The 23,503-nt window shown below is 37.2% G+C and overlaps 1 protein-coding gene across 5 annotated transcripts in view; it reads left to right on the top strand.

Moving 5' to 3' along the window:
• The window catches only part of RASSF8 (Ras association domain family member 8), a 102,493-nt gene that overhangs the window by 69,082 nt on the left and 9,908 nt on the right, over positions 1 to 23,503 (top strand). For 2 of the 5 annotated variants that reach the window (XM_017645330.3, XM_073223453.1), the window contains 3 exons: positions 1,054 to 1,187; positions 2,057 to 2,215; positions 15,958 to 16,166. In XM_017645330.3, the coding sequence (XP_017500819.3) occupies positions 16,064 to 16,166 (103 nt within the window). In that variant the 5' untranslated portion in view covers positions 1,054 to 1,187; positions 2,057 to 2,215; positions 15,958 to 16,063. The remainder of the gene's footprint in view (positions 1 to 1,053; positions 1,188 to 2,056; positions 2,216 to 15,957; positions 16,167 to 23,503) is intronic. The other 3 variants (XM_037020370.2, XM_017645329.3, XM_017645332.3) reach the window with 2 other exon arrangements.

Here is a 23,503-nt window from a genome sequence, read left to right as displayed (position 1 = left end):
CTTGGCACAGCCTACAGAAGTAGGTCATTAACCTGGCCTCTAGAAGTTAATAATTTTTAGCAGTGGTATTGGACAGTTGGAAAATGTCCATTAAAGTTTACAGGGAAGCACTGGAATAATCTTCAAAAATCTGAAAAATAGAATATAGTTCATAGCAACCACTGCACATAGCAATTAAAACCAAAGTGTTGCAATACACAGAAAGTACCTAGAAAGGTAGAAGCAATCTGTAACAAGCCATTTAGAAGAACTGAACAGCTTGTTGGTGAATCTGCTGTATTGTATTTTATAGTTAGATGGGCTCTAAAACAATTCTTAATCCAGTATCACAAATTTTAATTGTACCTTACATGGAAAAGATATAATAAATAATTTTTGCTTGTTCGGACCTTGCCGCACCCTGGTTCCATCCCCTCCCCTCGACCACATTTTGGGAAGTAGGGAGGTCGGAGGCTTCGCAGCATCCCGTGATTTTGAAATGGACAATAAGTGCTGGAGGGAAGGACTAGGAGGAGTTACTTAGTTTGTCAGAAAAAAATAGCAAGTAATTCTTTCCTAAGATTGTTTGATCATTTCCACTAAGAGAAGAAGGAGTTAAATTTTGGAAGAAGTAAGAGTGATAAAAGTCCTAGATAGGGCTTGGGGCTATTTCTTCCTGCCCCTGTGGACTCAGGGATTTTGACACACCTGTTCTCAGCCCCCTACCCCAGCCACTCCCAGTTGGCTGCTGTGTTCATGAAAGCTGCATTCCTATCCCTCTGCTATTGAGGCTGGAAAACCAATGGAAAATCCCTGACCTAGATGATCCCTAGATCCCTTCAAGCACTACAGGTCCAAATCCTTTCAAATGCATGTAATGCTACCCAAGAATTACTGTGGCAAAGGACAGGAGACTGTTCTATAGCGGGAGAAGCCTGCTGATGCAGCATCCCTTTCAGTGAGTTACGAATGTAGCTCTGAAGTGCAGCAAACTAAAGCACTCCCCTTTCAAGACACGGACTTCAGCCTAACACTGCTTTCCTCGGAGTTTGTTGAATCACCCTCTCTTACTAGGCAGCAAAGAGAAATAGGAAAGAAACGGAAGTGAGAAACCATTCCAACCTCTCAAATTAAACATCAGTGAAGGATATTCTTCCTCACGTCGGAGGATCTCTGCCTCTGCCAGCCCCGCTCCTTTACCCTCCTTGGTATGTTTAAAAGTGAGCTCTTTAAAAATAAATTTATTGTCATGTTTTGTGTAGTTTTTGTATCTGGGGGGTATTTTTCGAAATAGGGTAGAGTTTATCAAGTTTACTACTAATGTCCCATTTTATAATACCTTCTGTCAAAATCTTCATCCCATTTTTAAACGCCTTAGTAACAAGTTTTTTTACTAGTAATTTTTTTATTTTTCTATTAGACTTTTTATAAATAGCAATGAGATTAGCACTGAAATAACAAGCTTAGGACAGTAAATTTAGATTATTGTTTTCAGAAGCAATTATATTTCACTGCATGGACAGCCTTCCATGGCCAGTGGACCTCCATGACTACTTGAGTGGGCCCCTCTGTATTTTGGGGTGGGGGTGGCAAGGTGTGCATGCAAGCATGAATCCCAAAGAGATATTGGAATGGGATGCAGGGTAAGAGCTTCAGAGTAGCTCTGCTGAAACCAGAAAAGTCACCACAGCATGCTTATTTCCCAAGACTCAGAGACTAAAGGAAAACATTGCCCCACCCAGCATGAGTATGAAACAATTGGAAGTTTAAAAGGGAGAGAGAGAGAGAGAGAGAAGCAGGTATGTATTAAGCTGAGCCCAGCTCAACTCTGGGACCGAGTTGAAGCCTTGATGTGTGCGTGTACTGAGGATCACCTCTTTTTGTGGGTGGGTATTGTCTTGCTAGCTGTACGTACCTCTGCCATCAGTTATCATATCAAGTTGTGATCATCCCTAAACTTCTGGATTCAGCACACAGGTTGTACATGGTATATGTGCTTTGTATGAACTAATACCCTTGTAGTAAAATTGTTTACGCTCTGAATAATTTTTTCCCTGTTTTATACCTTTATTCTTAGAATGAAGCTTTGTTTCACCATCTAAGTTTCAAAAGACATCTACAGCCCCTTTGGAAACAGAACTACATAAAAATTTAGAAATGTGAAGACCACAAAGATAAATAAGCTAAAAGATGTGGTTTTGACAGTTTCCTGGAAGTATTTTACATTCTGAATCAGGTAGGAGCACCCCAGATCCTCCATACTTACTAATTTGTTCTTCTACTTTGCTTTTAGAACCCCAGCTTCCGAGGCATGTTGGAAAGCCCAAAACTGTAGAACTAGATAACTTGGCTTTTAAATACATCTTCATGTCCACCTTCATGATTGTTACCCAAGGCACATTAGACAAAAAAATTGCTTGATACCCTATACTTTAATTCTCAAGATTAATTAGGGAAAATAATTCAAACTCCTTTGTTCCTTAAAATGTTCTTGTTTTAAAAAAATACACCATTTAAAAGGGAACATATTTAATTTGTTTCTTTTCCAACCAGATCTAATTAGTGCTCAGTGAAGCCTCAGCTCCCAGTGTACAAAACTAGGACATTGCTTTGTCTCTTGTTGGCTTTATTTAATTTGACTTTCCTGTCTTCACAATGAATTTATTGGTCTGATAAATTACTCCTTTGTTTTCAAAGAGGAATACTCCCTATCACTCAGGTCTGTGTCAGTCTTTTCTACTTGGAGCTTTGTGGGACATTCACAGATGTCTATTCTTCCTAAGTAATTGTGTATTCTTCCTTCCTGACTATATAGAGAGATACCTCTTGACTATGAAAACATCTGGCCCATGCTTTTTCCTTATTCTCTAGAAAATTCTATATTCTAGAAGTTTGTTCTTTAGTTGTCTTTGACCATTTTAATAGCACTCCAATGTGAAGCATTAGGACTAGAGGATTGGAAGGGACATGATGGGTGTCCCTTGTGATTGGGCAGGTAACTGATCCAAGGCTGTAAGTCCCTATGACGCTCTTGCTGTCATGACAGGAAGTGCACTGCCCAGGGTCAGGCTCAGAAGGTAATGCTTAAGGCAACCTGGACAGCAACCCCAGATGAATGAGCTATAAATAAATAGGACGATCGATCTCTGTTCCTCAGTTTTCCTTAGGCAGATGAAAGTGGCAACTTGTCTGTGTATAGTTCCCTGGTGATAAATCTGGGGGAATGACAGGGAGTTGGACTGAGTGGAGTCCTAACTTCAGTAGTGGACTCCAGTGAGGCTGGGTGGTAGAGGCCTGAAGTTTAGAGGCCTGAGTTCTTCTCCTAGTTTTTATCGTAACTCTTGACCAGGTCAGTTAACCTCATTTGTTTGATGTTTTGTTGCTTTGTTTTTGGGGGATAGTAGAAGAGGGGGAAATGACTGTCATTAAATGACAGTGATAACTGCCCTGCCTAACTTTATAAATCATCTAACACTTGTCAATACATCATATATAAAATTTAATTATGATTTCATTTTCTTTAGTTTGTTCATTCTTTCCACAGATTTGAGTATTTGATTCATTTAAGCAGTTGTTTTTTGGTTTTGGTAATAGTCTCATTGTTTTTGCTTTGTTAAGTTGTCAAGTCATAACTTTAAATATATTATTAGTATTCTTGATTATAAAAAAGGAAGCTAGAACATTGTCTACTTAATTTTTGGTTCAATAGCTAAGCACAAATAATTGGTCCCTTGGATTTGAATCTTTTTTAAATAGCAACTTCATTCTCTCAGTCATTCTGCCACTACTGGGTAAATTTGAGCAGCGGAAACACTTCAGAAAATTTCAAGTTCAATCTACTTGTGCTCCAGTTGACTGACTATATAGGTAGATACCTTTTGACTATGAAAACATCTGTCCCCTGCTTCAGTGCTGAAACCTCCTTAAAGCCCCTCTTCCCCTCTCAGCCCCGCACCCCTCAGCAGTAAATCTCTTAGGCCTGGAATCCTTGATTCCCATTTTATTAGTAAAGGGAACTACTATTTACTCGTTATTAGACTGAAACTTTGTATTGTTTTCTGAGCACTTAAATATATAGAACTAACATGCTTATTTTATTTCAATGTCTTAAATTCTGATTTACATAGTTCTATTCTGTATGACTTTTCTCAGTCTAAAATTTAGTATTTTATTTAATATTATGACTATGTTTCCCCTGAATATGTTGTTATCTCTCACATTAAAACACAAGCCATGGGTTTTTGAGGATTTCCCACACTGGTTTTCATACAGCTGTCAGACCGTTTAATTGCTTAGTTTGTTCCTTAGAGGTCTGTACTCTTACTTCTTTGGGAGCTCAGTGGGATAAATATCATGGATCTGTGGAAATTCAGGTAATCAGAAATGCATAGATCTCCTGGCTTTGACACTGGGTGCTTGATTAACTTGAGCAGTTATCATTGATTTAATGAGCATGCACACTATATTCACAAGATCAGCAGTTATGAAGAAGGAGGGAAACCCCGATTTCTAGTTTAAACTATACTTAAGGGAGCAGAGAGGAAGAGTGATTGTATGTATATGTGTATGTGTGTGTGTGTACACACACACACATACACATACACATATTCATACACACAAATATACATACATACATACAGTAAAATACTAAATTGCAAGACTAGATCAGTCTTAAAATGGATGCACAGGGCAACCTGATAAAAATTTGTACAATAAAGAAGTGCCATCGAAGGGTGTAATTAGAGTATACTGATTGAGTTTAGAGCTTTCTGTGTTGAATCTGTCTTGTCAGCTCTAGACACAGATTTCTAATTTTTTTGGATAGCTCTGCAGAACTAATATTTATTGCTCTTAACAAATTCAAAATATCCAAAACCTAAGTAATAATTTTCTGTTTATGGCAGAATCATACTGGGAAAATGAATTGGTAGTTATTACAAATGTTTTGGAGCTTTTAGAGACAAATGAGATATGTATTAATTTAATTCATTTCTGAAATAATAGTTATCAATCAATAAGTTAGTTTATCTTTTCTCCACCTTCAATGAGCTAACCATAGCAATTTAAGGACTTGTTGACAGAGAAAACAACATATTTGAAGGAATAGTTGGGAAAAGGGCATATGTTATATTCACTGTGTGTATTTACAAAGCTGGGAAATGGAAGAGAATTTTGGCTACATGTCTGTCTATGGGTCTGTCTGTCTTCATAATCTTAGACAAGTTATTAAAAGAGGTCATTTATAAACTGAAATCTGAAAATGGCTTGAGGAGTCAGTTCTGTTTGCTTCATCAATTCCTTTGTTTTGATTTCATTAGATTCCTTACATTCCTTTTATTAAAACTCTCTGAATGTATAGGGTGGAGCATGTTGGTCTGTTTGACTTGTGACATTTGGCCTATTTTAATCTGTAGGGAGGGAAAAGCTTTGCTTAAGTGATAAAGTGTTAAGAAAGCTGTGTCTGCAGAATTTTACACTAACCTAGCATTTTCTCCATTTCTAAGTAACATTAAACATCATTTTTTGCAGTTATTTTTCCATCTACTTTTTCATAAGTATGACTGACTTGTAACTTCTTTTCAATGAGCATTTAAACATTAGTATCAATAAAATTATTTCAGTTAAATGTTTTATTTAAGATCACACAGAAATCACAAATTATAGATTAAAACAACAATATTCCTTCTTTGGTATTGTCCTAGAATATATTTAAGAATTTTAATATTATGCTAATATATAATATTATATTATATAATTGTATATTAATTTTAATTATAATGCTATACATTATAGTATTCACAGTAGCATCACTAACAGTAAGATTTAGGGTTTATTCCAGGAGTCTAAATCAATACTGCAGGGCTTTACTGGGCTTAAAATACTCGAATGCCAATTTTGTCACCTCTGAGTTCACACTGACACTTTCTTATGAGTACTGTGCTTTTACCGCTGGTTAAATGTAAACTCGCAGATTCTGTCCTGTGCAGTTAGCACTTGTGTTACTCAGCACACACACATGGTGCACCCACTGTGTGTCAGTCCCGTGCTAAAGGGTTCAAGAGCTAGCTCCGGAATCGGAGGAGTTAAGTAAACGCTTTGAGAGTTAGCCATAATAAAACAAAAAACATAGCCCTTGGGAAGCACAAGTGTTTTTCAACACTTCCAGATCAGAAGAGGGGCCGAAAGACTGGGGAAGATGCCTGGAAGGAAACTAAAGTGGGTTTGAAGGACGTACAAATATCCAGTGCGTTATCAAGAAGGCAGAGCCGTACCTGCAGTGCAAAGGTGCTTGAGAGAATGACCCAGTCAAAGGGCCAAAATGTCTTGGCATAAGCGTGGAGGGGGACCTTGCAAGATGATCAAGACGATGTGTTACATCAGCACCATGTAAGGAGGTTGGGTGCTTTGAATTTAAAGGCAGTGGAGAGCCAATGAAGAACTCTGAACGGGAGTATGGAATCAAATTTGTATCTAAGAAACATTTTCTCCAGCAATAACGTATAAAATGGATGTGTAGAGGAAGAGCAGGATGGAAGTCAGTCAGCTTAGAGGATCAGTTAGCAGGCAGCTCGGAATTCAGCATTTCCACTCCTAGCTACGAATGGTCAAAGCAGCATTATTTGTAGTGGCCAAAACCTGAAAATAACCCAAATGTCCATCAGTCATCAATCATTTATCTATCATCTCGTGGATAGATGAATAAATTGTGTTACATTTATGCAGTAGAAATCTCTACTGAATTTGTAAAAGCATTGAGAAAGAATGCTTTTACAAATTCAAAATGTTCAATACTTAATAATTCTCTATTTATGGCAGAACCATAAATATGTTCTCAACTCTGAAAACATAGGACTTGATGAAATAAAAACACATGGTGGAAATCAGAAATGCTAATAAAATGCAAAGTAAATTTATGTAAGCATAACAAGAAACAGAGGTTTTTATCCCGCTTAAGGAAGTAGTTTCGTTTGGAAAGTGTATTAGGATTTTACAGTTAATTGCTTTAGTTGCTGTACCCTGCAGTTCATACTGAGAAAATGAATTGCTAGTTATTGTAACTGTTTTAGAACTGTACATAGCAACGTGTATGAAGCTCAGCAAACACACTTTTACACCAAAGAAACCAGCCACCGTTACCTACGACATAGTCCATTTATACAAGATTCAGACAGGTGAGGCAGGTCTGTGATGATAGAGGTCAGAACAGTGGTTGCCTTTCAAGGAGGGGTTGGGACCAGGAGAGGGGTTCTTCTTGATCATGGAAGTTATTAGACAGTTATGCTTGCTTTGTGAAAATTCATCACACTTCCGATTTCTGGATTTTTTTCATAGTATATTAGATTTCAGTTCAAATGTTTCTTAAAAATCCTATTTTCTCCTCTGCTCGGCATGTGCAGCATTGCAGTACCCTTGCCAGCTGCCCTGAGTCTAAATGGTCACATGTCATCTTGCTGCCACTTCCCCATCTTGACAACATGCTGAGGCAGAGGGGCAGCTTCAGTGACCTCTTGTGTAATCCTTGGCCGTATTTCTGGCCCATTTCATTCCAGGGGCTGATACTTCTGAAAGTGACCTTTGCCAGAATAACTGCTGGATTTGCAGTGCTTGAGCTTTGCTCTCAACTCTGAAAACATAGGACTTGATGAAATAAAAACGCATGGTGGAAATCAGAAATGCTAATAAAATGCAAAATAAATTTATGTAAGCATAACAAGAAATAGAGGTTTTTATCCCACTTAAGGAAGTAGTTTCATTTGGAAAATGTATTAGGATTTTAGAGTTAATTGCTTTAGTTTCTGTACCCTGCAGTTGAGCCATTCGCGTGTATTTATGTGCTCTAGACTACGTGTATAGCTTTCCTCATTCAGTCTCACTGCTGATCGACAAGTCGCATCTGTCTCCATCTGGCACTATGGTTTCATTAAAAGGCAGGGACTGGGCTATGCCAACTGTGTAACTAGAATGTTGTCAAGTAGAGTACCACTTTAGAAAGCATCACTGATGATGTTTACAAAAAATATCGTCTCTTTTTCCCTTAAATTTCACAGTGCACATGTCAACTTTATCGTTGTCTTTCCAGTAACACTGAAAGCCCGCGAAGCTGTGCAACCCTTCCAGGTTATTTGGAGACCCAGCCTTCCCCAGCTGTACGCAGCACTCAGTGTAAAGAGAGGGGCAGCTAAAGAAAGTGGGGGGAATAAAGTGGCCAGTTTGGAACCATAGCATTACTTCTTTGATTACACTGAATAATTAACCTATTAGAATTTTGCTACAGTGGAAAACACCTGTTACTTCAAAATATCACCAATATATGCACCTATTTTTGCATATCACCTAAGAATTTAATGGTTTGACTTCGATTTTCTTCAGGAAATAATTAGAATAAGCAAGATCATTGTTGACTTTTAAAGGTGAAGGGAAAACTACCTTTCCAAATTGTTCAAATAGAGACTCCTTTTGTTTTTTAAGAATTGAAACAGTTCTAGTTTAACAAAGATTCTTGGAAATCATGCATGTGTGGTGTTTGCCAAATATAATTTCAGGCTTCCATACTTCTAAAACACTTAGTACTTTATCAGCCAAAGAGTACAGTAATGACATTTTAGGAAACATTTAAACCATTCCACTTTATATGTTGTGTTAATTAAGTCTTAAACTTGAAGTTAGTAGAAGTTTTACACTCAGGCAACCACTTTGGTCCAGAAGTCAGGTGCTCAAATTTTCCTTAATTTTATATATTTATTTTATTACTGTTTCTTTCAAAAATTGTTTTATCTTGGTGTTGGAATGTTCACATACTAATTTAGCTTAGAAATATACACCTGCAAAGGAACACATTTTTACATACACAGTTCACTATTTGTGGTCACCATCATAGCTGTAAGACACAATAATGTTTTGTGGAAGTTTGCACATTTACTTCATTGTAATTATAAAAATGGGCTAGTCTGTCAGAATTGTCAGAATGGATGGGCTCAGTGTTTATATCATGACTGAAAAGTCCATAGTGATCTTGACTTCATGGATGAAAGCTACATTTATTTTTATCCCCTATTGAATAAAACAGTAGATCTCATTGTAGAATGTCATAAATACTAAGTTCAGGAAATAGATTCATTATACCTCGAAAAGTGACTATATAAAGTATTGACCATAATTTCTGTCACTCAAATAGATAAAAATCCCTGATGAACTAGCTCATATCTGTTCAGGAGTGGAGAAGAAAACTCGTTCCTCCTTGCAGATGCTTGTTGTTGTGGAAAGGATGTAGACTTTGGGGGTCTGAAAACATGGATTTGGACACAACTTCTATTCCTGCTTTACTGTGATGAGGGAGACTGAGAGGAGCAGTTTCTGGTGGGAAGTACTCAGGGGTCAAGTATTCCTTACCAAGTCTGATTTGACTGTTGAACATCGCTCTTTCCCAGTTCTGTGGCAGTAATTAGACTTACTGTATCATTCAGCTTAGTATTTTAGAATTGATAGTCCCCATGGTCACAATTACTTGAATGCTTTATCTCCTGAGCCAGCATTAGTGATTACAAATATCCTGGCAAACTTTACGAGTAACTTTATTTCAAAAAGACAAGTAAGTTTTTAGTAATTAGGAGCATTATTAGATTTGGAGCTCCACTTACTGATTGAGTGACTCTGGATAAGTTACTGATTTCTTGATAACCTCAATGTCCTCATTTGTTTCCTAATACTTCAGTCACAAAAGCTATACATGAGTATTGAAAAAAAATGTGCTTTTAACAGAACAATTAACTGCATCTCTCACATAGTTAGAGTTCAGGAAGTGGTAGCTATGTATCCCTGTTGCTAGATTTAGTGAAGACATGGTTCCATTTTAAGGGCTAGTTTCAGTGAAGGCACCCAAGTGTATCTGCTCAAGGAGAAATATCACAAGTCTATTTGTACTTAAAACTGTCATTCAAAATATCACCAAGTTTTCAGTAATTTTTTTTAGTAGAACTATTTTATAACATATTGCTCTCTGCCAGTTTTCTACTGATTATGAAAGAAGGCTATGAAATAGCACATGTAGTATAAAATGCAGGGCTTCTTTATTTATGTAGTATGAAAAGCAGGCCATGAAATAGCACATGTAGTATGAAAGGCAGGGTTTATTTGATGCCAGGGTCCAGAACTTTTCACATTAGCTTTGAGAGTGTGATCTCTTTCTTACCCCAGTCCTGAGAGCTCTAGTAGCAGTTAAACCGTTATAGAACCTGGCACTACACACATGCTTCCAGCATGCTTTGTATTTAGGGCAGGAGTTAAAAATTATCACAAACATGTGAACATATTTTATTTTGGGCTCTGTAAAAAAATAATGCTGGATGTAATTTTCCAAAACTGGAAGAATAATGTGTTGGTACTGAAAAATGAACCTGACCGTGAGACCCTTGTTTTGCTGACAGGTGTGTTTATTTATTATAGGTTCTCTGAATTAAAACTGTAGCTTCTTATCATGATTTAGTTGGCCTACCTCTTTTATTTCTCCTGGAATGGCAAGTTTGTGCATGCTGCCTGATCCTTGATTATTAATAGAAATAAATTTGAATTCCTGAGAGACAGTAGATGAGATTTCTTGATGTAACTTAGGACATTTTAAAAACAGGGATTTGAGCGGCCTGCCTTATTCATTCTTTAGTTTTTTATTCATCCCAGTTTTGGATATATGTCCCTAAATGACTGGATTTTTGACCTTGGAATAGTTAGTTCTTTAAGTTCTCTGAGACTCACTTCTCTCATCTTTAAAATGACCCCGAGCTCACTGATTCGCGCTGTGAGGAACGAGGCACACCGCACTGTGCTTAGCAGATAGCAGGTATGGATGACATTCCTTGCGGTAAGTGCAGACGGGTCACTTCAGCATGTAGTATTTGGGAGATATTAAGTCCTTGCATCTGTTTGAGTGCTGTGACATGAGGATGAGGAACAGTGAAGGAAAGAGCACAGGTTTATTGTATTTAATAATTAATGATCAGGTACTGCTTAGCATGGTGAAATTTTAGAAACGTACTGTCAAAGGAAAAAAGATCCTATGATTTCGATAGGTCTCTAAAAAGAGCAATATAAAACTCATCTTTAGGAGAAATGGCTTAATCGTGGCAATGAAGGCTTTTCATATAAGAGAAAGAAAAGCTAAGGTTCTATTAAATTTTCTCATTTGTTCTGTATTGTTCCTACAAGTAAAACTTGAAAGGTGTATCCATCACCACTTCCAGGTACCTCAAGATACATCGAAGGGCTGGTAGGAAAATCTCTTTTTATATATAGCTGTATTTTCCAAAAGTTGGTGACGTGCATCCTGTAGTTCAGAGGGATTCTTTACGGGCACTGTGCCCCTTTTCCACCCCCCCACATCCACTGCTAAGTCACTGAGTAAATTTAACCAGTTTCTCTACTGAGGGTATCAGAATTTTTATCTTACTGTGTATTGTCTCCCAGAGACGATGTGTTATGAAATGTTTCCCAAAAATGTTCCCCAAAACATTTATTTCCTCACCACGTATCTCACAGAACTGTTCTCAAGAATTCGTTTGGGAAGGCGCTTATTTATATTGCTAAGGTCATCTACCTCAGCACCCACTTTTAACATGGTGTCCTTTTTTATAACATCCCACTTTCTGGGACACCATTTGCAGAACTGCATGATAGGAAAATAATATACTTGCTAGAAGCAATGTACATTTAACTGAGTTTTCAAACACAGAACGTCAGTGTTGTAAACCTGCATCACCTAAGCACTGCAGTTCAGAGGCAGGTAACCGAGGACTGGCAGCTGACAGTCTCCTGAAAACTGTCACCTCTACCTGCCAAACTGTATTCTTACCCCCTCTCTTCCTTCCTCCTGTCTCCTCCTCCTCCCACGTTGCGCTGCATCATGTCACATTCTCCAGGTTGTTTCACACCTTCAGTTCCTTTCCCATCTCTATAAGAAATGGATACCCATAGACATTTTTTCCCCATCTCAGTTGTCATTTAAACATTAAAAAGTTACCACACTTTCAGTTGGTAATAGTTGTTCTGCATAACATCATTTAATTCCCGCATCAAATGAGTTTTAAGATGAAATAATCTAAACTCTCTTTAGATTGTAATTTTTTTTGCTATATAAGTTTTCTATATAAAGGAGAATTTTAGTATCTGATTATTAGTAGATCTAGTAAGTGCTAACAAGTTCTAATAAGTACTGCTCAGAAGACACTGTGTTCATTGTGCTGAATCTCTTTCTCTGTGATGCCAAGTGAACCAGTGGATAGTATCGGTATTTGATTTAATTAAAGTAGCTAGCCTGACGGGGAAGATTTTACTGTAACCCAGTTTATCTGTGTATGGATTTTTTTGAAGGACACTTTGATATGCAATAACCTCAGATCTGGAGCAAAACTGCTGATGAAGGAAACATTGGAGTTGGAAATACACCACCTGTATGCTTGTGTCTAGTGTCCCAGGAGTAATGGAGTTCGCTCCTCACCCTGACAGTTGCCATTACAAGGAAATCAGACCATTTAAAAATAGGCCATCAATTCTTGTTATTCATGAGAGTTTGGTCATAACAATTTCATCAATTCATCAATACACCACCTTTTTTTATGTGTTTTTCTGTTGAAAGACACCTTATTAATATATCGTTGATTCATTAACATTGAATCCACAACCAACAGCACTGTAATTCGTGCTTGAACAAAACTTATCCAGCAAACACGTGTTTTCCTCCATAAATCACAGCACAGGCATCGTCCTGTACTTAGGAGCGCTAGACAGCGCTTGGGCACTGTGTTTGGGGGCATCTCAACAGTGACACCACCAAAAAAAACTAAAAAAATGTAAAAACCTGGCACTAAGAAGACTGAGAAAACAACTCTTGTTAACAGTATGACAGCTGAAACCGGAAGGCAGAGTGTGGCCTTTTCCAACCTCAGTGGGGAACACGTAAGTCAGGCAACTTCAGTTTTCGCTGCTGTCCGCACATCTGCGGATGACCCTGGAAATGCCACAAGTATTGATTTTGGGGTTACAAATGAATTTGAGTGAGTGGGTAAATTCATACATAAGGAATTAAGGAATCCACAAAGAATTAGGATTGACTGTAATTGCCTTATTAAAAGCCCTGGTTTTGGAGTATGTCTCCACAAACAGGTGCTTAAGTCCAATAGGCTTTTAAGACAATAAATGGTTTTTTAAAACTAAAGAACACTTGTTCCCCAGCATTATGTTACAGAATAAACCTCTTTCTCCATTATAAAAACTATTAATATAATAGTGGTTTGAATATAGAAACCTTGTAATGAAAAGAAAAGCCTAACTACATTAGGTATTAACTTTTGCTGTGGAACCTGACTTCTACCTACATCACTGTTTCCATGGGAAAATTTATTCCAAATTCCAACGAGTAGGTGTGATGATGACCAGCCTACCTCCAATGTAGGACTTCCATCTTCCCTCTCATCTGGTTCCGGGGCTGGGAACACAGCTGGAGGAGCTGCACTCCGGGGACAGGAAGGAAACAAGGCGTACGGTGGCGGCTCCTAGAAGGGAGCACTGGGGCTTCTGCTGGGAAGACAGAGACAGATTCTTCAAATGACTTTCATGAATAAGACCATGATTTTTAGGGAAGCTGGGGTGATTGTCAGTATAGCCCCAAACTTGACAGAAACCATATTCTAAAAACAGTGGGCCTCCTAGAAATAAAATCTTGAACCACATGGTTCATTGATCCAAGCCATTAAGGCATTTCCTTAGAGTCATATTTGAAAGATATTATTAGTGGTGTTAAAACAAAAATGCAGACGTCTGATCATCTGCATAGACTCTGATCAAAACGACAAATACCTGGCAAGATTTTATTAACTAAGCAGTATTATTTATGCTCAATGTTTTACTGTAACATTAGGATACTCTGTAATATTTAATAGATGTACATGTGTTTTATTGTTCATTTGTATTCACTTAATGATTAAAAGTTCAAGGTGAAACAATAGGAGAATATGTGGTGGTGCACTAAAACCTTTGTAGAACTTAAAAATCAGCTTCACAGGTTTCTTTTAAATGACAGATTTCCTTTGTGGGGAGGGAGCCTTTAATGAGATCTGTTGTCTGGCTTGTTAGGTTTCTCTAGTTTAAATTCTTTTAATGAAAAATAAGGGTCTGGGTATAAATAGTTTTTCATTCAGCTGAGTTCTTAAAATTCAGCTAGCTACCTTTTTTTTTTTTAATCATTTTAATTTTAATGTCAACATGGTATGTTAATGTTTGACCATTTCTTAACCTCAATTTTATCCCAAGGAAGAATAAGACATGTTCTATTTTTAGTATATAGTGTACCTAGCAGAGAAGGAAATCATCTTGTTTTACATCGGAACTCTTGTTTCCTATCTCCTTAAATGCTCTTTCAGTGGATTGGGTCAGCAGCATATATACCTCTTATTTGAAAATCAGAGTATGCAGCAGCCTACAAAATGCTCAGGGAAGTCTAGAGATAAAGGAACTTGTTTAACTTTAGTTACTGGATTTCTTACATTTCTTTGTCTTTAGAACCCTTCCCCCCCTCCCCCCACCACAACCTCTCACGGGACTTCATAAGTGAGGAACACAGTGAATCAGCTTGTGAGGGAAATGCCCTTTCTGGGGGGCTGTGGGATACTGGTGAATGAACCCACCCGGGCTCTGTAGTGAAGGCAGAGAGCTGAAGCAGCCTGCTGGCAGGTTAGCACTCAGTCCATTCTGGTGGTTCCAGGGTGACAGTGTTTTGTACCTTCTCTGGACAGAGTAATCAGGTTCATGCCGCTTCACCTCACATATGTCTGACCCATCTACCCAGGTGACCTTGTAGCCTGGAATTAAGGTCTTTTAAGAGAATGTATGAGGACTGACTTACTATTTGTAGTAAATACTATTTTACAAGAAAAGTTTTTAGTGTTTTTAGATTAGCTTTTTAACAAGTCAGTCACAGAACACCAGTTCCGTTGTAAACCTTTAAAGAAATTTAAATGTTCCCTTTAATTAAATCAATGTTTATAATATCTCATAAACTTCAACATTCTTTTAAAAGTAACAAAGAAATAGGAAGTGCACATGACAAAGAACAAACAAATCATAGACTGATTAAAGAGTTAAACCAGTAAGAGTTGAGATTTTAAAAACCCACAGGAAAATAGTTGTGCAATTGATTTTTAGCAGGCTAATAATAACATTTAATCACTAGAAAAAATCAAGGCATTTGGTTTGACTATATGAGAAGGTAAAAACTTCTGCTTGTCATATAACGCAGCGAATCAAAAAATCAAAACACTGGGGAAGCACAGCAAATATAACAAGAGGTTAAGGTGTGTATTATTAGAGTAACTCTTATAATTTAAGAAAATAATCCAACCCCAGTTAAAAAAATGAGGAAAAGATAAGCGGCAGTTCATACATGGGAAGCTGTCAGCCAACAAAGGAATTCATTTCCTTCAACGAATACATTCTGCACACCCGCGCCTTATCCTGCACTTGGTGTTGATGTTTCAGCTTGAAGATGACGTTCTCAGCCCTTTCAGGGGGAGAGAGGAGGAAGGCAAGGGGCACATGAAACAAAGGAACACATTGAGTTACAAAGACACCTTTGCAAATGCTAGCAAAACTGTGGAAACTGGGCCAGTTATTTATGATTCCTAAAATGACAAATTTTTGTCTTTTTTTCAACCTCAGAAGCAACCCAAATGAAATAATTTTTTTAAAAAGAAAAAAGCCTCTTATATGTTGACCAACAGGGCTTGGTCAAGTAGAGACTGACCTTATGATTAAAATGATAATCATGAAAATAGCAGTAATATGAAACAATAGTTGCATTTATGCTGCTGAGTTCAGGTCTGTGAAATAAATACATGGTCATAATTGGTAGTAGGATTATGATATTAAACTTTAATATTCACTGGAAGAAATATTAAGGTTCATTTCATTAAAAATATTTTTTGGTCTTTTTAGCTGACTACACTAGGACGTGGCCTTCTCCATGTTTCTGTAGCCAGCGACATGGCCTGACACCTTGACGACTGGTCTCAGGGCCCTTCGGTGCACTGGCTGGTGCACCATGGAACTGAAAGTATGGGTGGATGGAGTTCAGAGGATTGTTTGTGGGGTCACCGAAGTCACGACTTGCCAGGAAGTTGTAATAGCCTTAGCTCAAGCAATAGGTAAGTGAACTCTCTGGGTGTCTGAGATAAGGTGGTTTGTGCTTCCTGTTGTTTGTTTTTGTTTGTTTCATTTAAACACAGACCTCTAGTGTTTTTTGTTCTTTGGTTCCATAATACATCGCACAGGCAAAATTCTACTTATTGCTGTTCCCCGTGGCTTAGGTAAATCTGTGAAGACACAGACACTTCTCTGATCTCCCCCCTGATTCTGCTGATCTTGAGTGTAGAGCCTGAACTGTCTTGTACTCTCCTGTTGCGTATCCTGCACAGGGATTTCTGGAACTAAAGATGTTTTCATGAGCTGGAACACATTCCTAGTTCCTAGGCCCCTCATTGGGGAAAATCCTGTGTACCAATTATTCTAAATACTTTCAGTAAAGAAAATACAGCAGATTAAATAACATCTTCATTAGAAAGATAATGTATACATTTTTAATCTTATTATATCCATTGAAGATGAGGCTGTGAAATACATGCTTAGCTCCATCTTATTCTCTTACATTATAGCAACTTTTCTTCTTGCTCTCAGTTTATCATAATGATATTTTATGCATTTTTGCTTTTTAGTTGTCTTAAATCCTCCTGGAACATGATAAGAGCATAAACACCTACATCAGAAAAGCCAGTAATAAGGGTTACAGTTTATATTTGTACCTTAAATTCATTATTTAGCAAACAAATACTGAGAGGAAGCTGTGTGTTCCACACCATGCTAGTGCACAGTGCCTCTGTCTTTGAGCGCCTTGTCAGAAGTATTTTATGCGCACTAATTTATATTGGAAGCATGTCAGGTTACTCAGGGTTGAAACAAGTCCTACTGTCACCATGGCACCTTAGCCTTTCACAGAGATGAGTGTGGCAGATGCACTGTTAGAATGCCAATGCCCTATGCGAAGACAGAGGCTTTCTGTAAGTCCTGACATCTATTGATTTTTCCCTTGAATACTGTGTAGCACATTCATCTATTAAAACAATACTGAAAATCCTAGGCTTTCACATCCAGTGAAATTTTCTTGCTTTGGGGACTAACACAATATTTGTGAACTTAAGTTTAATTATTAAAGAGGAGAAATTAAGGCGTTTAATTTTTTTCATATCCTTTGCAACCAACTTATTTAGTAATTGCCCCTTTTAAAAGCTTCCCATAATTTATCTGAGTAAAAATATTCAACTTTTTTGTTTTTTTTCTGCTTAGTGGAAACTGGAATTAGCAAGTGTTAAATCTAACTTCCTTTGTTATATTTGAGAATCAAGCCATGGGCGGTGGTTTAAAAAAAAAACACGTAGTTTTTACAAAAGTTAAGGTAGTTGAGGAGTGCAGTAAGCTGCATCCGTCCATCTGGTAACCACATTTTCTACACAGAATTTCAAGTATAAAATATCCCCATGTACCAGGTGTGTGCTTGTCCATTTAGACTGAAGAGTGTACTTGCTTATGAAGCTAAAAACAAGTTTTAACTGAATCTACTCCCCTCCTTTTTTGCTGTCTCAACAACTCAGTCCAGAACTGTTTGGAAAAGTTGACAACTTGAATACAGATGTTTTATGGTATTTCTCCAAACGTGGCTAAACAGCTCTTTTTCTATATCGTAAATACTTCATCGAGTTCAGAATTCATCTGGGAAATCACTCAACTGGCAACTGGCCGAGGACTATTGATCTTCCGGCCGAGGATTTCCATTGCGTCGTAAGATTTTCTCAGCATTAAATTTAATATGCTTCTGGTACATACTTAAATATTTATCTGTCTTGTAATGAGAGTTATTGGTATTCAGTTTCTAAACACTAAATGAAAATTTTATAGTATTTTGACCTTTTTTCTACTGTAAGAAATAATAAAATGTTTATTCATTAGGAAAAAATTGCTGCTATAACAAACAACCCCAGAATTTCTGTGACTTAACACAGTAAAGTTTAGCTATCCTATTAGCAGACTATGAACTGACTGAACAAAACAACAGATGTTTCTAAAAAATGTATAATGAAGCAACTCATAAAATAGCTTCTTGGGTTTAAGTCCACCTGTTTGCCTCCTGGGGGGCTCTGTATATGTATTCTTGATAAGGGATTACTGAATTTTTCTGGGTAGCCGAAGTTACTTCCAGGAAACCATCAAGATATAAAAATATATACACAAATTAGTGATCTGCAGATACACGTGGCAGTTAGTATTTTCTGACCCAGTGCCCCTGCTCAACCAGATCACATGAGAGAAGAGCTAAAGATAGAACGTAATTCGATGAAAGCTGTTGAATGTATCCAGTAGAATAGAAAGAAATCCTTTCTACTCTAATCTTTGACTCCCTTGAAAGGTAATTAGGTAGTGGAAACAGAATATATTCTCAGGTTATAAGAGACAGAATAACTAAAAGTGAAACCATGATTGAAACACTTAATTGGCATAAAGTGGCTAAACTGCCCGGCCTGAGTACACTGTGTGTTTCGTCACTGTACACCCTGGGCTTCCTGAAACATTCCCCATTTTAAATATTCTACTTTGTTTCTCCCATAAACTGTCCCGGAAATGCCATTATTTCAGAGTTCAGACTGCTTCTCAAATCTGTATGGGAAACAGAAAGCCTCTGACAGGTCATCTGTTTCAAGTTATAGTTGAGAAAATGCATATGCTTTTATAATACCCCAAACTAAAAATGTGAAAAGAATGTATTTCTACCCTCAAGTAGCTTAGAACCTAAGTAGCATACAGCTAACTGAAGAATAGAGAGGAAGAGAAGAGGTGGAGGAAATCGCGGAGACTGAGGGGGAGTTTTCTGATTCGCACTACCGCGTTCCCCGGTGCCGTTTAAAGTACTGAAGATTCAGTTTTTCTCTGTTCCCACTTGTGATCTAGTTCCCGTATCTCCTTCAGCTAGGCCCAGAGTTGGCATTTAATAAAAACAAATTGATTGGCCCCGGGGGCCCACGGTGGAGCACACTGTTCCTAAGAAACCGTGTTTCATATAGTTTGCCCCAAGAAAATCCGTTTTCAAACAAATACGTTTTATGCTGAACTCTAGTTTTAATATTTGTTAACACTTCTTCCTCTTCTCTGAAAGTCCCTCCAAAGGAGGGGTCCTGCTTGTTTTATCTTCCTTACACCATTGCTTTGCCCCAAATTCATGCTCTGTAAATACAGTTTCTAGAATAGTACTGTCCAGGAGACGTTTCTGCGAGGATGGTAATATTCTTTTTCCATGCTGTCCAGTGTGGTAGCCACCAGCCTCATGCAGCTCCTAAGGACCTAAAGTGTGGCCTGTGTGACCGAGGAAATGAATGTTTAAGTTTAAATGTCGTTAGTGGCTAATGGCTATCATAGCAAACAGCACAGTTCTAGAAGCCGACTAATTGGTATCTCAGACTTAAAATGTCAGAAACCAAGCTCCGTGTCCCAGCTACTGCCCATGCTCAGATTTCCTCCTCCTCATCTCATCAAATGAGAACTCTTTTCTTTTAATTGATTAGACCTAAAACCTTTGTGTAATCTTTGACTGTTTCCTTGCTCTAATATCTTACAACTGGTCCATTAACAAACCCTACCTGTACTACCTTCCATGTAGATCCAGAATCTGGTTGCTTCTCTCCACAAGCACTTGTACCACCTTGATGTAAGGCACCATCTTTCTCACTTAGATTTCTGCAGTGGCCTTTCGATTCATTTCCCTGCGTCAACCTGGTCCCCTCCAACCTATTCTCAACGGATTTCTTTTAGAGTAACACTTACAAGAACACATATCATTCCTCTGCTCAAACCCCCCCCCCTCCACCCCCCAGTGGTTTCCTGATTCAGTCAGCAAATTCCAGTCAATGCAGTGGGCTTCAGGGCCCCAAGTGAATCCCTGCTTTACCCCGTCACCAATGTGACCGCATTTCCTACCACTCACTTTTGACTGTCCCCTCTTAAACACACCGAACACATATCTGCCCCAGTCTGTGCATCTGTTCTTTCTGCTGAGAATGCTCTGCACCCAGGTGCCTTCAGATTCACTTCCTGGGATCTCTGCTTCAGTGTCATCCTACCACAGAGCCCCTCTCTGACTTGCATGTCCATGCACACACACTCACACACTCCCTGTCTTCCATACCCTGTTTTTCTCTACAGAACTGACATATTATATAGAGACCACAAACCATTATCCACATTTTGAAATCTAAACAATTCTGGCAATCTAAAGTTTATCAAACTTCACTTGTTAGCTAAACCTGAAATGGTTTGAACTCATTTAGTGGTAAAAACTGATCTGATTTGATGTGAGGCTGTTTTTTTATTCCATTCGGTATGAACTTTGATTAGGAATTTTAGTATGTTTAATTACAGACCTGTAGGATAGCACCGTGCTACCTTTCTAAAATGCAAAAAGTTCTGAATTTCATCATATCTGGCCTTAAAGCTGTTGAATAACGGACAGTAGACCTGTCTATATTCATTTATTTGTGTATTGTATTTATTTCCTGGCACTGTTTTGTTACTGCTTATTTTGTAGCTTAAAACCATGTCTAGCATGGAATAGACACTCAATATATATTTGTGAATAAGCAAATGAATTTCTTATAGTTTTTTCCTAAGATTATATGATCTCTTAGAAGATAAGAAAAAAAATATTTTATATTGTCACGTTTAACTCTTAATCTCATGCATAAATTACCAGTTTTAGAAATTTACAGATAGGTTTTGTATCCATTTACAAAGTAATACTATTCATGTAGGCTATTTTGAAACTTAGAAAAAACACAGAAAAGGTATAAGAATCACTCATGATCCTTCCTCTATAAGTAAACACTATAAGCAGTGCTCTTTACTTACGTATCAGTAAGCATAAAAGAAAAAATTTTGCTCTCCATAATCCTCCAGTTTTAAAAGTCTCATTTTTCATTTACTGGATTGCGAATTAAATTTTCCACATCATTGAATTCTCACAAGTCTATGAGGAAAGCACTATTGTTATCCCCACTTTTCAGATGATCGTGCTGAGGGCACAGAGATGTTAAATAACTTGCCCACGCCTCTGTCGCTAGTAAGGAGGGTGCCGGGATTCAACCCAGTGATGGGATTCAAGAGCCCCGCCCTTACCTACTGTTATACTGTGTTAGTTATACCCCCTACCATCTCAATGGCCAACTGTTAGAAAATACAGTTGCTGTGTCCCCGAATCTTAGTGGTTTATGGTGATAAATGTTAGCGGTTGTTTTGGCTGATATTATTTATATCAAGTAACCAGCTTAATCCCTAGCAAATTGTAGGCATAATACATGTTAATCATTATGAAATCAATAAATGTTTTAATTATTTGTTAAGTAGTAAGCTTATCATATAATCCTAAGTAGGTCCTAAATTAATATACAGTCATTCTGTAATGACATGGCATTCTCATCAATACACTGGGAAAATATACTGCCGATGATTTAACTTTGGGCTGCATGCGCAGCTGGCTGACAGTTTATACTCAGAGATATTCTCATATCTCTGTCAGCATAAGATAAATACTCTGTGGTAAGGTTATCTTAACAGCTACATTCTGGGCTGTAGAAAATTCATTGATAAATTTGTAAAATAGTGGTATATCACCAGAAAATTGCTTTAAACTCTTTAAGCTTTGATTTTTACACTTCTAAGTTGAGGATCATAATACCTATGCTGCATAACTCACAGAACCAAATAAGATTATGTATATCATATGTGTATAATATATAGTTTATATATATATATATATATATATATATATATGTAAGCATCCAAAGTACTTAACAGACTCTGAAATGATACAGTGTAAGCTCTGCTACAGAGATCAGTGTTAATTTAAGACTTTTGCATCATTATGGAAAGGATTAATTATGTTCACTAATTCTGTGTAAAAATCAAAAATCTTTACAGCTCAAGGAACAAAACATCCGTTATGAGAAAAATTCAGTGTGGTAGGATAGATTGATTATTCTCCATAGATAAAGAATAAATCAGCTTCCTGGCATTACTTCCAATATGTCCCAAAACAGGAGGATATGTCAACATAAATTCATAAGAGATTCATACCAGTCCCTGTCATGTTCTTTTGAATAATGTACCCTGTTCATCTTTGGGATGAGGAGGATTTGATAGATACTGAAAAAAATATCAAATGTCAGTTAAAACTAAAACTTATAAAGAGGGGTGATGATCAAGGTGTTAATAGAATCTATATCCCCAGGCCTGGCACTATTTCTCACAAATATTTCATGTTCAATATGTACTTGTTGAGTAAATAACAACATGTGACTTTTAAATCATGATTTTGTTACTTGGCTCCAAGGAGAAATTTCCTAAAATTATAAAAAATGGTTACAGTTTTTTTTTAATCATTGAAATAAGAGCATAATATTTCTAGATGACCCATACTTGAATATCTGAATTTCGGTGTATATTTTCAAAAACTTCATTTTACTTCATAGTCATGTATGTATTATTCTGCTTTAAGTTAGGTAAGAGTAATCTGTTATCCTGTTTTCTTTTAATTTCTGTCAGTCATCCAGTAAGATTCCATTAATGTATTAAAATCTCTTTATATTATCTTCCTCATTATATGAAGTTAATGATTCTTGGAATTCATTCAATTGCTTCAACCATACAAAAGTATAGTCAGTATTTTATTAACCATTACTTATTGTGGTACGCAGTCCCAAATAGCCAAAACACTTTAAACTACAAATGCAATAAATGAATAGATAGTCCTTTTTATTAGTTTTACAGCTAAAAGATAGTATGCAAGATAGAACTAAATTTATCCACTTAGTAAAATATACTAAAAGGAGTTTTGCAAGAGGAATTTGAATGTATCTCAATGAAATGGACAGGATCTGTACGGCCTTGCCAAGCATAGAATTAAGAACGATTATGATGGGATTTAACTCCTACACAAACTAAAACCCAATTTCCATTAAAAAATCAAAACTGCTAATTCATTTACGCTTTTATAAAAGCTTTTTTATATCCTGGATGGAATTTTTTTTCTTTTTTTTTAGTGTAATTGCACTAAATATGCATTATTTAACAAAGGGAAAACTGGCAGTAAAAGCAATTCTAAATAATCTTCTACCAAGACATTCGCGCAGCAGCGCCAGTAAGCTTTGTATTTAATTATGACTAAATGAGGGTTTTAAATTTTTTAATGTAGCTTATATAATGTAATGATTCAGTTTTCTTTTTAAAGATGCTATGTTGGCCCTGTAGAATAGAGAGGGCTCTAGGGATCTATTCTAACCCCTCGTATTACTGACGAGGACACAGAGGTCCAGGTAGCAGGAGTGAGTTCCTAACCGTAGTTGAGGGGCAGCAGGCCCGACAAGACCAAGTGCTGTGATCTTTGAAG

The sequence above is a fragment of the Manis javanica genome, chromosome 15, assembly GCF_040802235.1.
Source record: "Manis javanica isolate MJ-LG chromosome 15, MJ_LKY, whole genome shotgun sequence".
Classification (NCBI taxonomy): domain Eukaryota; kingdom Metazoa; phylum Chordata; class Mammalia; order Pholidota; family Manidae; genus Manis; species Manis javanica.
This window is presented reverse-complemented; position numbering and strand designations above follow the sequence as displayed.